This window comes from Brugia malayi (assembly GCF_000002995.4).
Source record: "Brugia malayi strain FR3 genome assembly, contig: Bm_v4_Chr1_scaffold_001, whole genome shotgun sequence".
Classification (NCBI taxonomy): Eukaryota; Metazoa; Nematoda; class Chromadorea; order Rhabditida; family Onchocercidae; genus Brugia; species Brugia malayi.
Window position 1 is genome coordinate 239,343 of NW_025062475.1, and position 14,505 is coordinate 253,847.

Genomic DNA, 14,505 nt, shown 5'->3' on the forward strand with positions numbered 1-14,505 from the left:
CTTAACATTTCTCATTTAATGATATATTTTGATTTCAATCTAAATGCCTTTGAATTGTTATAAATTGATTGCTTTGATTATGGAAAGATGGAAAGATTTTGTAATTTTGAATTAATATACTATAAACAAGAAATAATCATTTTCATTTCTTTTAAACATTTATTAAAGCATTAATTAATTCAATTCAATGTTATTATTCACATTTTTAGCTTTCGATTTTCATTTTACTTTTCATTTTTAGGTGCTACTTCAGAAACATAACATCACAACTGCAAAAACTATTTCAGCTTATTGCATTATTTAAAATGACAATTTTAACAAAATACGACATTGCTTATTTCATGTGTCATTTTTATTTTACATTAGTTCTCATATAAATAAGTAGAAAAATAGATAGAGACACAGGAATACAAATATATGTATAAATTAATATACACAATTTATAGATGTTTAAAATTTCATGCAAACATTATAAAAAAATTTAGAAGCTTATGCAATTGTAATGATATTTCGAATGTATTCTTTAGAGTCAAATTATACAATTTAAGGAATTATAAATGATAGAAAGATCAAAAAAGTTTCTAAAAATAACTCTTAACTTTTTGACTCTATAATGTGAGATAAATGAATAAAAATGTATCAATGACAGTACAATTACGATTAAATCTTAAAATAAAAGCATATAAATACTTTTCACATGAACTGGCGCTATTGGGATGAATTAAACGTTAAATTAAATTAAAGTGCTTATAAAATCTTATGAAAGGCGTTGTTTGATACACATAGCATAATGCTTTTTTTTAAAACATCAGAAATATATATGAACAGGAAATGTTGAAATTAATTACAATTTTTTTTTTTTTTTTTTTTAATATTACCCTTGTCTTATAAAACTAAAATCCTTCCAACAGCTCACAAATAGATGCAATACTTGATCGATCCTTTGGATCAACAGCTATCATTGCATGAATTGCATCTAAGATTTTTTGACTATATCTGAAGACAAATGAAACTTTAAATTTTGATAGAGTAAGAGTAAGAGATAATACAAACCTCTTACTTATATCCCATTCGTAAGAAATCTAAAAATTTCAAAAAAAAAAAAATTTAATTTTCTGTTCTGAAAAATATAAACTGAACTTACGGATGATTTTCAATGTAAGTAATTTTTCCTGACTGAACAGCAAGTGCAATGCTATCACCACGTTCATAGATATCATCAAATGGTGAACGGAAGAAGCATAAGGCAAATAAAAGACAACCAAGTGACTGAAATTTACTTTTTCTTTTCTTTTTTTTTTTTTGGCCTATCGATTAGGAATTATATTTAAAAAGTTCAAATTTAACTAAAATTAAAAAGTTGTTGCTATAAATAACACAAACCCAAATATCTACAGACTGATCGATTATTGAACCAACTTCACAAACAAAAAGTTCTGGAGCTCGATAGGGCATTGAACATAATTCACCAGCTTCATCCTAAAATAATAAAACTTTACAAACATTCGGTAAAGAAAGAAATAATTTTGTTGAATCAAATGCTGTAGCATTCAATAGACAAAGTAAATTTATAGCATCAAAATATAAATCACTGCAAAAAAAAAGTGATCTTAAATGATTAACAATAGTACAAAAGGATAAGAGAAACTGGCCAATTGCATTCTTGAATCTTTTCCATCATTAATTATTATTGGACACGAGAAACAACTACCAAAATCCATAAGTATCGGACGATCATCGTCTGACAACAACACATTAGCTGGTTTAATATCTCTAAAAAGCATACTTTTTTACGAAAGTTTAAAAAGGAAATTTTCAAAATTACAGATGCATTCAGAAATTCTTTCTTGAATAATGCTTCAAAATAATACAAAAACAAAAACATTTGCAGAAATACTATACAGATCATTATATAATTTCTTGCCCTCCATTAGAATGAAATTAAAATTGCATAAGTTATCCAAGAATATCAAAATATATGTAAAAAAAAAAAAGAAAAAAAAAAAACTAACCTATGAGCAATAGGTGGTGAAGATGAGTGCATTAATTTAACAGCAGAAATAATTTGTAGAAACAGACGTATCACCCGTTCTTCGGTAATATAATCACAGCATTGACGACGATTTGTAAGTTCATGTTGAAGACTACCACGCTGAAATGATATGCAAACATATTATAAACTTTAAATGCACTCAAAAGTCCATCACCAAACAGTTAGTATTTAAGATGAAATAAAAAAAAAATTAGTGAAATGAAAGCTTCCACTTATATCTCTAAAAAAAAATCTACTTTAGTACAAATATTTAATAAGAAAATCTACAAGAAAACCTAGGAGGTCAGTAGATAAAATGGAATTTGATGATAATGCACATCAGTTGAAAATATGAATTAGCTACTCTTTGTTTAAATTACACAAGATTTTCACTGATATTTTTTGGATTTTCTAGGTTTTCTTATAGTCCGGAAAAATATTTATACCAAAGTCAAAAATTACTCTTCATTTTGGCGATATAACAAAAATTTATCACACACTTTGTAAAAAGTGAAGATAAGTGAAAATCGAATGCCATGCGGAATTTCGTCATCTGTAAAACATTTAAGTGTTAAAATGTTCGGATGCATTCCGAATCGTTGTTGTACATCAATTTCATTCCGTACACGTTCAATGTCCGTTTTTGAATGACAATCAATTCGTTTTAAAGCCCATTTATGACCAGTTTTATATTCTTCCACCAGAAATAACTGACTGAATCCTCTGCAAAGGTATTCCATTCAAATATTTGACATCGTTTTGGTCTTTTACGCAAATAAATCGAAAAAAAAAAAACTTTAACCTTACTTTTACTTAAAAAATTTTACTACTATTTACTCGTTGAATGAGTTGTAAAATATTTAACATCATATCTGTTAATGTAAAATAAATCTTTCCTATACAAATCTTCTATTTTCATTTTAAAACATTTAGATCAAAAATTTACCCTTTAGCAAAAGGTTTTAGTATCCGATACTGTTGCATTCCAATTTCAAGATCTGGCTTTCCGCAAATGCAACCCATTCTGCTTAACCCTAAAATTTCATTCGAGATTAAATCAAATAAAAAATTTTCTAAATTTCAGAAAGAATTTAATAACAAACAAATAAACAAACCTTGCCAGTAAAACTGCAAATTGGAATTACGCAGAAACTCCAGCGTTGTGAATTTTAATGTTTGATACGATCAAAATAAAAAATATTAACAAACATTTTTCTTGTGCTACTAGCAAACACAGAATTAGTTCTCTTCTAGAAATCTGCAATCAATATTTCACTTTACGATTGCTATCTCATACAACCTCAACAAACAAGAAATAACGATAATGCTATGTATAATCTATTATAATTAAGAATCGTATAACAGTAATCATAGCAGATTTTAGGTTGTAGAAGAGAAATCACAATAAAATTTATCAAAATTTTATCATTAATTTTTGAAATGAATAAATGTTTATGGCAATTGTTGTAAGGCAATCAATATAGAAAAGAAACCGACAGGCAGCATTCAAAAATAAAGCAATGATTCCATAACTAGATCATCAATAGCACCACAGCAAAAAAAAATGATATAAAATTAATATAATAAAGCTTCAAAAATATTAAGAAAATTAAAGCTATGAAAATTAAAGCTTATGACAATATAAAACGATTGAATGTCTCCAATTTCCATATTACCTATAATGAGGAAGTATATTTGTTTGCGAACAGCTAAATAAACATTGATGTTTATATTGCTTAATTCCAGTAGTTATAATTTCAGCTAATTTTAGATGAAGAATAGCTAATTTATTTAAGAATAGAAAAGAATAACGAAATGATTTAAAAACAAAATTCAAGTAAAAAATCAAGTAATTTTTTTTTTTTTTTTAATGCTATTATGATCAGACTAAAATGTCTTTACCATTTTGAGAACAACACACAGAAATCTGAAATTTAATCTGAACATTAATGTTTGATCAGTATTATTTTCAATAATTAAACTTATAATTCATCTTTATTTGTTTTCTCGGGTGTCCAAGTTGCACTTTCTATATTAACAATATCCGAATCCTCTGTATCGCTAAAGTAACCATGTTGATATGTGTATCTTTCTGGAACAACAATGGTTGGATAAATCGTATAAGCAATTAAATTACGATGTGGAAATGCATTTGACCATGTTGTATTTGGATGCTTATTAAACATAATTGGAATATATTCATCCACTGGTAGAAGTTTTTTCAAAGGATTGCCAGCAAGTAATTTTCGAGCACCATTTAATGATAAGACATAACCAAGTGTCCAATATGAATAATCAACAGTGCTCAGATGTCGATGACCTATAAAAAAAAATGTAGAGTTATAAGTTAAGATAAGACAGTATGAGAATAATTTCCACTAAATGAAAGATTTATTCAAATACCATTCATTAGCAAACTTTCATAATTAAATAGAATTGAGATGGCGAAGTTATTCCTATGGTAAAAAACTGTTTTTAACGTACGTCTAACTCAAGAGTTATTTCAAAGCATTATATTAATGACTGTAAATACAGTTAGCTTCATATCAGAGAATATTTTTAAAACTACAAATACAGTTAGCTTCATATCAAAGAATATTTTTAAAATCCTTAAAGCATAATTAAAAATTATGAGAATAGAAAAGTTTATATCTGATAACTTACCAGGCACCCAATTTTCATCTGCACCTTCTAATCGTTTCCTGCCCAAATATATCAAATCCCATTCAATTTCGATACTATCAATATCTTCAATAAGTTCTTTTAGAAGAATTGTCGAATTAACTACAAAACGCAAATCATCTTCGAATATAATTACACGATCCAATTTTTTTTCATCAACTTCTTGCCATATGCGATAATGGCTCAAGAAACAACCGACCTTAAATAAAAAAATTTAATTCCATCTAAACAAAAAAAGTATTCGATTCTCATATGTTGCAAAATAGCTGAATCACATACAATCTGGGTAACAAAAACTAAAATATTAATTATTCCACCAATTTGCATTTTTATATTAAATTTTCATAAAGTTTACTTACTTCTCCCGCTTTCATCGGTCTTTTGTAGTACGGATCCTCATATCCAGGCAAAAATTTAACCTCTTTGTATAGTGGTTCCAAATCCAAGTGATGACCATCTGTCGCTTTCCACCATGTATATTCAAAACCCATTAGTTTTAATAATTCCATCATTTTAGCTTTTCTTAAATAATTTTAATAGCTTTTAATAACTTTAAAAATAAAAATAAAAAAAAAATCCCGAAACTATTAAAACAAATAAACTTGTTCATTGCAAAAGTATACAAAATAACAGGTACTGAAATGCAGAAAAAACATTATTGTAGTATTTTTAGCAAAAATTAATTGCTGTCAAATGTAATAATTTTCATTTCATTTCACTTGTAATTTTCATCACTACCTTTCGTTCCTTCGTTCAAGATTGATAACATAAATTTTATTAACACCAAAAAGCGATGGTCTTGGATAAGTGACTTTGAGAAATGATGAGTGTACAATTGGCATTAGACCACTATTAGCAATCCAGTCGGCTAACAGATAACGAAGCTGTAAGAGAGAAATTATCATATTTAAATCATTCATAAATTTTCATAAATTGTCTCAAATGATATGTTCTTTACTCAATCCTTATACATTTTTCAAACTACAGAAACACAAGTTTAGAAATATACAATAATTTAACAATGAATACAATATAAGACGAAAGCTTTAGTTTCTTTTCATACGACTGATTATACAAATGACAAAGCTAAAATCATAAAAGAAATTACATAAATTATGATATGCTTGTAAGTAAACAAACCGCTTTTCGTTGATAATCCAATGAACGTAATGAATGATTGAAAAAATATCCATAAAAATATTCATTATCCAAAAAAAATGGTATATTCATCCGAGATGCTGAATTCTCAAACACAGCATTTGGTTCTTTAGAATCGCTTTCAGAATAAGCATACAAATTTCCGGAAGAAAATGTTAAAAATGACGAATCACTGTGTGCCAAATTTAACAGTAACGGTTCTGGGACCATATTAACCTATAATGAATAGTTTAATATTTAAATGAATAATTTAAAAAAGCAAATTTCTATGCTAGCTTGATGCATGTTGAAATATTAATAGCAAATATTCGTATATCCATCTTATCCAGTATCTATCTATAAATCATTAAATGCATTGCTATCAAATATCCTATTTTGGTGCTGCAGACAATTTTGATAAAATTACGAATATACGATTAAAACAAACGTACAAACTTACTTCAACAACAGATATTTCTCTTCGATTGTTATAATCTTCAGATATGAAAACTGTAGGTGGATCACCATATGGTGCAAAAAGAAGAGGAGCAATAGCTAATTTCTTTTTTCGCATCAACGTCTGAAGAATTCTATGATCCGTTAACAAATGATCACCCTGAAAAAAAAGTTTTTTTTTCTTCTTTTTTAAAATAATTTAAGAAAAACAAAGAAATATTTTTAACCTTTAATCTTAAACATTTCAATTCAAAATTCTTTGCGAATTCTGTCACATTTTTAAAACACTCTACATTTGTATCAAGCATTCATTCTATGTAAAACTTTATGTGTACCTTTAGATAGAGCACATATTTTGCTTGACTGCTTCTTGCTTTCATTAATGCTTCTTCTTGCCAATTTTTTGCATCATCAGTAAGAAAAATTGAACGATAATGCTTCTTTGCATCATTTGCCCACCTGTAATTTTATAACACTTATAATCCATAGAAACTATTACTAAACATTTTTACTTATAAGTTATAACTTTTATATGTTTTTGTCCTATCTTTTGCAAACATTACCAGCATATAATCGAATGTAAATGCATGCAATGTTACTTAAATAAATTACAAAAATTAAACTACTTTATTCAATCATTTTGCTATACAATCATAAAACTAACTGTTTGGTTTTTGAAAAAGTTGCATCAATATGTGCTCCCATATATATATCAATTAATATTTGATCCTTTGGATAATCAAGATTTTCTATTAAACCAAAAAAATATGGCAATGCATGGGCATGATTTTCCAAACGAATAACAATTGATAGCAATGGATAGAGTTGACGATAATCCCCTTCACGAAAGAATGCATTTTGCGCCAAACAAAATGTAGCAAATAGTGGTAATATTATTGCACCAAAGTACATCTAAAATAAAATAACACTAATTATAGGATAAATATTTTTGTTTCTTTCCAATTCATTGCTAGTTAATAGCTGTAAAATTGAATTAGTGGAATAAAAATAAATTAAAAAAGAAAAATCCATTATTGAAAGTGAAAACAAAAAAGTCACTAAAATTTTGTTAAATAATGAATTATTTTCAATTTGAATAAATTAAAAAATAAAATATTATTCTTTTGAGAAATGTAGTTCTTTTTATAAATAAGAAATAATAAGTAAGAGCTAAAATTTTACTGAAGTAAAAAAGTTAAAATCTAAATAAAATTTTCTCGTTGACTTGGTGTATTTGTGAAATTTGTACACTTCTTTGTATGTTGATTACACATTCCACCAAATTCTAGAAATACCTTATTTATAATTGATTTCATCTTGGACTAGGCTTACTTTGAGAACCAAATTCAGAATAAAAGGTGGAGAGAATACATAAAGGAGGTAGCACCAAGATTCTTCAGTTTTTTTAGGGATTTTTTTTTTTTTTTTTAGCAATAAAATCTCGACAAATTAATTGACGTTTCATATCCACCGTCAAACAATGAAGAAGTTAATTAAATTAAACGAGAAAAGTGAAAATTTCTCAGACAAAAATGAAAGGATGAAAACGTAGCAATAAATCGGAATTTAATTACCTGAAAAGTATGGTTAAAAAAGTTTTACTTACTGTGCTACAAAACGAGACCAGAGAATATGGTCAACAAATGTATAACAAATCAAGTATTGAATTCAATGATTGAATGTGCCTCATTTGCTGGATAAATTAATCTTGGACTTACCAAAAACTACCAAAACAAACAAATTATAATCAAAATTAATCAGCAAAACAAAAATAGGATTTCCGGAAATATATAATTCTAAATACTTTGTTCAAAAAATGCAAAAAATATTCTTATAAAGAAAATAAAATTTAATACCTGCAATGAAAAAAACCCAAATTTTTTCTAAAAATTCAGGAAAAGCCAAAAATTTGCAATGCTAATGTTTTATTCATCTTTCACAACATCACACCCTTTATTTTTTCCGATAATACAAAGTGAACATTTCAAGTGTTCCAAGTCATAAATGATACCCTGATTGGCGTAGCATTTTTACATTATGATCCGAAAAATTTTAAATTTTTCTAAAATTACAAGACAAAAGAAACTCTGTCAGGAACTGATACAACGTCTAAATATCAGGCAGCAAAAGATGAGAAAACAACGCATTACACCGAAATAAAAAAAATACATAAACGCGGTTATACACAATAGCATCAGTGAGCATACAAAGACTGCATTTTATATTAGAAATAAAATTTCTTCAATTTATATATTAAAAAAAAAAAAAAAATCAGCTCATGCAAGGTATTCATAGAGATCCTTCTCATTTTCCACCCTTTGCAAATACTCTTTTTCGATCAAAATATCAATGCATTTTTTAATCATCGGCACTTTTGGCTTAAAACGTGATGCTAATTGAGCGAGAACCTGTAATTTTTCAATTAATTATATTCAAAAAATTAGCAGAAATACATTTTGCACCAAGCAAAATTTACAATCAGTTGGATTTTCCACAATATTCATTCTAAATAAGAACACAACAAAATTTGAAAAACAACATTGATTCTGCATACTCGTGAATTTGCATTATTATTAGACAATTAATAGAAAAAGACTCGAAAAAGTTTCACTTACCTCAGTAATCAGTTGAGTATGTTTCATTTTCTTCCTCATCTTCATAATGCGAACAATAGCTGCCTGAAACAGAGAAAATTCATAAAACTAAAAATAATCAATAATATTAAAACCCATTTGAAGTTAGGACAAGAACTTAGATGAAACATTAACCTGCACAACCAATCTCCTATCATCTTCCACCGATTTATGTACTTCCACTGTTTCTTGACGTATCTCAGCTCGCGCCATCGTTTTTGACAGATCAACTTTCAATTTTTTGCTAAAAAAATTTCCATTTCGAAATTTTTCACGAATCTTTGCAACTTACAATACTGAAACGGTCAAATCTTATTATCATTAAAAAAGTAAATCATACTTTGAGAAGTGAGAATTCAGTCTTAGAACGGTTTCAAGAGGAGTATTTACGTCAATATCAATTTTTGGTCCAGCAATCGACAACAGCTCCACCTGTAAGCGATATAGTTAATGGTTTGGAAGTCAGTAAGCAGAAAAATGAACTAACAATTTTTTAAATAGTTCCAAATCAAACCTTGACAAGGGCTTGAGCAATTTGTGCAACGACTTCATGTCTAAGTTTAGTACTATCGCAAATATGCTGTAGCGTCATTTCTGTGTTTTCATTATACAACATTAAGACAGCCATTTGAGCTGTTGTAGCCTGGAAATAATAGCACTATCTCTCAGATGCATTTGTAATTATGTGCGCAAACCTGCAGTACAACCTCGCACTTCCCAATTTACTAAGAAGGAATATTAATATTAAATTTTTGCATGCTTTCCATAAAGTATATCACAAAGACTGCTTTTACTTTCATTGCAGTTTCAGAAAACCAAGAAGAAAAAAAAAAAAAATTGCATGTCGAAGCTACTTCGAACACCGAATACTATTTTCTCAGCATCTTTGAATTTAAAATTTAAATTTAACTTTTTTTCAAACAAAAATGACTTACAGTGAAAGTGTACTTCCTTTGAAAACCGTAAGCTGAAAGCTCGCCACGACACTGTGCCAGCAACCAAGTTAACTTACGACCCGTATGTTGTGTTTGGTAAAATCTAAGAAATAAAATGTATTAAAACATTTTGTCTCTGCAGAGTCGATAAGATATAATGTCTTTAAAATGCTTACTTCCATCATACATTAATCAAAATACTCGTAGATGCACAGAAAATCCAAATTTCTCAAATATATTCCACAATTTCTAATAATTTTGAAAATTTTAACTTCAAATCTATGAAAATTTGCAGTTCATACACTTACTCATTAAACGATTCCATACATTTTGTAAGTTGCACCGGGATATCAAAAATAGGTGACTGACTGAAAGGCCATACACCTGACCCAAGGACCATGATAGAGAAATCCAATCCCAAATTCGTATTTTTAGCCGCTAGATATTGTTTATATCTCTCCGTTATATCCTGAAAGGTCGTATCGTATTAAATCTTAAAATAATTCTCGCGACAACATATGATGAATGTCAAAATTGCAAGAATTTTAAATTATAAAAATGAAGAATTTATAAGTTAGTGGCGTTCAAAATTGTGCCAATTTTAATTAAAATTTGCTTCTAACGGTGAGAAATTGACACATCCTGGTAATTTCAATTAGCCCATCTAAGTTAATCACATGAATAGCACACTTTACTGAGACTAGTATCAGTGAACATTCGCTGTAGTTTACTGGTATACTCGAACCCACACATCTGTTTCAGCTTCGAAATCATGTTACTTTCGGCTTCATCACTGGCACTAAGCTCGTTTACAAGTCGCTTTGCCAACATTTTAGTGTAGAATTTTTGAAACACATCTTTATCTTCGATGTACTTGAATACAATCATCTGAAATGAGACCTTAAATTAAATTCCTCGAACCCGTCAAATATTCTATATATCTCATAGTTTCTCATGTGAAAGTTTTAAACGGATTTACATTTGTTCCGAATAATTAAGAAATTGTAAAGTACGCTTTAAAGTTTGAATTGTCTACAAAATTCATACAATTTGATTAAGGAGCTCTTCAAGTTCATTTTCTTCTGGATTTTTGGCACTTTTCTTCAACAAGAGATCGCAATACCTTGCCAAAAGTTCCGGGCTTTTCGATGTGCTCTGAAACACATTTAAACTAAAATTGTAGCCTGTTCCAGCTTTTCAAAATCAAAAAGAAAAAAAAAAGGAAACCACAACTTACATTTGCCTTCTTTGTAACACTGTTACGGTTGATGAACGATGTGCATGCTTTATCCAGTGCTTGGACGAAACCAGGTTCATTTTTGAAAGAACAAGTTACTAAGCTATGATAACGTTTGTGCACTTCCAAAATTGTTGAAACATACTGCTTTGGATCCTGAAATCTTGAACACTTAGTAAACTATCCAATTAATAGTACTACTAGAAAGGCATGATATTCAGCAAAACTGGAACAAATCATTATAACAAATAAACATGACTGAATAATTCTAGTTAAATAATCATTACAAATCATATTTTTCTGCTTAACCTATTTTTTAATGTGTAGCAATCAGATGCAAAATTATTTTTTTGGTACTTTTTAAATACTAACATTTATTGCCATATCGGATATTTTATCCAATGCAGCTTCTCCTTGACGAGCAATATGTTTCTCCAGTGCAAGCCGTAACTCGTCTAAACCGTTTTCCACCCGATCACAAAGTGTATACATGCGCTCCAAATCAGAATCCTAAAAGGAAATTAAAAGATTCTTAAATATTCAAAAAAGTTTAAAATGTGATCATAAAGGAGACAGAAACTTTAAATATCTTTTCAAGGAGTTTTTAACACAAAAAGCTTAAGAGGATACAGGCATTTTGAAACAAGTATTCTTTATTCATAAACTTACTGAAAGCTTATCAAAGCACTGAAAGAACTTTAGAGTTTAAAGATGACCTTATTTGACTCAAGAAGATTTCCAAATTCATTCTGAAACAAATCCAGTTGCTTTGTGATAAGTACTTTTTCCAGCGTTTTTGCCAACAAATCCTGAGTTGATTCATGAAGATAAAGGTCGCAACGTTCTTTTTCTTCTTTTAATCTGATTTCTACCTGAAATTTAAGTGCATTTGGATAAATAAAGAAACAAAAATTAAAAATCTTCCAAAAATAAAGTAGCAAATACTTTATTCATTATTCTAAAAATCCTAATAATAGATGAAATCAAACCTTCTTCATGTATTCAGTAACGGAGTTTGCAGCAATAAATTCAGCAGCTTCATTGGCAAAGTAGTTTTCTGTATCGGCGATAAAGCGTTTCTCAAAGTAATCACGGTAAACACGTAACTTAGGTAAGCGATCAACATGAGTTGCCGATGAACTTGCTGCCTGACCAGCAGTACTTGCATCATTTTCATTGACGCCTAATTCCACTGAAAACAATTGTTGTTTAACAAAGAATTGTTTAAAATAAAGCAGAAACAAATATGGAAAACTGGTGCAATCTGATCCTATTTCTTTTGGAATTCCATATGGTAACTATATGGTTTAAAGTAACTATTCTTGCCTTCAGGAAAATACTTGCATTATCATACAGATCATAAAAATGTAACAACAAGATTAATACACGCACCATAGCATTGGATCACTCCACTAATCAGTTTCGTACTGATTTTTTCGCCATTTCTTTCACGTTCAATTAGTTTCAATACTGCGCTTGTTACGCTATCGCGCATATGAATGAATAAAAACTCTTTCCATGTTACAATCGCTAGCTGAAAATAGATGATAACAGTAATAAATCAAAAACATAAAACTGCAAGCCTTCAAAAAAGCATTTCCTTAAGCTATAAAAATTATTCCGCAATAACACTAACTTTCAATAATAATAGGAAATTAAAAAAAAAAAAAAAGTTTTGTAAAAAGAAAGTCATTATAAAAAAAAACAGATGTTTACTGCGAGGTCTGATCATGATAAACTATGATGCTTTGTTTTCAAATATAATATAAAATATAGTACAAATGATACAAGAAAAAAAAAATATGCAAAACAAAATTATTACAACATAAATTTCGTAAATGTCCTCATTTCCTTCATCTAATTCTCGCTTTATCCAGTGGCGATTCAGATAGCTGAATATTCCTCCCACCACTTTGGAACTAAATCGATAGGAATCCCACTGTGTTGTGAAATAGTTCAGAATGTCTTCACCACTCAAATCCCGCCCTTTCTGCAAATAAAATCGGCAATAGGTTAATGTAAAAGAACAGTAATGACTTAAAAAAATCATACCAAAGTTTCCAGAACTACAGCACTTCATCAAAACTTGGTCAACTAAAATCGTTAATACACGCAAGATAAACCTGATACACATTTTCAACATAATTCTGAAAGAAATGCTTCAAATGATTGTAGAGATCTAAGCCAACGAATTCGGCGCCAATGGAACCAGGATTGCTGCCACGTGGAACACGACTGGGGCGATTACGTGATCCAGCACGCTGCGAATCACTATTGTATGCAACAGATGTGCAAAATGTGTACACACGACTATAAACATTTGCTATATTTCATTTGAAAAAACTTTAAAATTATTACTCAGTGCCTTTATAACTAGTAAAAGCTTAGGAAAGGCTGAATTATGCATTAAGCTCAAAAAAATGAAAAGTAAAGCTTTCGATAAACCCAAGTCACTTTAAAGATGAATACATTATTTAATCAAAAATCTGAGAAACTTTTGATCAAATAAAGAATCCATATGCTTGTCTTCCAGAATCTCAAAATTTGCATAAAATCTACCTGTACAGCTGCATATAACGAGCTGGCATCATAGTTTGACGAGCATAAACTTCTTTAAGACCCACTTCCATATCGCCCCAAATTTCATCAATTGAAGGTGGAGTACGAAGACCCATTTTATCGACGGTATCTACTACAGGTATGGATCTTTTGCGCGTATTCCCTGTTCTCATTAAATAAATCGTTTTCTCAGATGGCCTGAAAATAAGCTTCTACAGTTTAGTAAGCCAGTTTTCTAAAAGTGCGCCATTGTAAGTATGACTGCAAAGAGAATTTCTAAAATAAGCGTTAACTATTATGTGTTATTTCACCAATACTTGAACATTCTATAGAAACATTATTTCCAGCAACGGTCCGGCTAAAGAAACAAACCGCATACCATTAGTGAAAAAATATAAATAACATAAAATACTAAAGAATGATACTGAAAAGTTCCATACTTATTTTATATTTACTTGAACAATAGTAGATCAATATTTCCAAATGCAAATTTTCAATGTTCAAAAGTTAAACCTAAAAAAAAGAAACTGAGGATAATCTTCGATTCCTCAATTAAACTACAAATTTTGGTCGTACCACGAACACAAATAAAAAACTTTACATTAAATAATTGATACAAGAAAGATTGCCTTATTTGTTTGTTATATACTATATAACTCACAGTTATTTGTCCTTTTGAACCACCTGCAATACCGACGGCGACAGCAACTGATCTTGAGCAAATGAATTTAATCGTATTCACTGAAAGTGATTAGTTTGTTGAAATAATTGATAAATTAGCACATTACGCACCTAAGCCGAAATTATCAAAACAATTAATACATGGTTATGTGA

At 29.0% G+C, this 14,505-nt stretch overlaps 3 protein-coding genes across 3 annotated transcripts; all 3 read right to left on the bottom strand.

The window, feature by feature from the left end:
* Positions 1-893: 893 nt before the first annotated feature.
* Positions 894-3,055, bottom strand: Bm8678 (Protein kinase domain containing protein; the record flags this gene model as incomplete). The annotated part of the gene is made up of 7 exons (XM_001893781.2): positions 894-996; positions 1,145-1,269; positions 1,384-1,479; positions 1,632-1,773; positions 2,013-2,152; positions 2,533-2,755; positions 2,979-3,055. 7 exons carry the CDS (start codon positions 3,053-3,055, stop codon positions 894-896), a joined length of 906 nt encoding a protein of 301 aa, XP_001893816.2.
* A 959-nt stretch (positions 3,056-4,014) lies between these two features.
* On the bottom strand, positions 4,015-7,219 carry Bm3050 (LPS glycosyltransferase family protein; the record flags this gene model as incomplete). Its single annotated transcript, XM_043076072.1, has 8 exons — positions 4,015-4,352; positions 4,697-4,913; positions 5,074-5,236; positions 5,453-5,598; positions 5,855-6,088; positions 6,312-6,467; positions 6,643-6,766; positions 6,972-7,219. The coding sequence occupies 8 exons, from the start codon at positions 7,217-7,219 to the stop codon at positions 4,015-4,017; spliced, it is 1,626 nt and encodes a 541-aa protein (XP_042932006.1).
* Positions 7,220-8,583: 1,364 nt separating this feature from the next.
* Bm3048 (cullin homolog 1, putative) lies at positions 8,584-14,048 on the bottom strand (the record flags this gene model as incomplete). The annotated part of the gene is made up of 18 exons (XM_043076073.1): positions 8,584-8,715; positions 8,923-8,985; positions 9,076-9,184; positions 9,281-9,372; positions 9,455-9,583; positions 9,876-9,978; positions 10,184-10,344; positions 10,566-10,763; positions 10,923-11,030; positions 11,113-11,268; positions 11,485-11,622; positions 11,829-11,984; positions 12,102-12,304; positions 12,505-12,646; positions 12,935-13,102; positions 13,236-13,422; positions 13,672-13,869; positions 14,044-14,048. 18 exons carry the CDS (start codon positions 14,046-14,048, stop codon positions 8,584-8,586), a joined length of 2,448 nt encoding a protein of 815 aa, XP_042932007.1.
* Between the last annotated feature and the right edge of the window lie 457 nt (positions 14,049-14,505).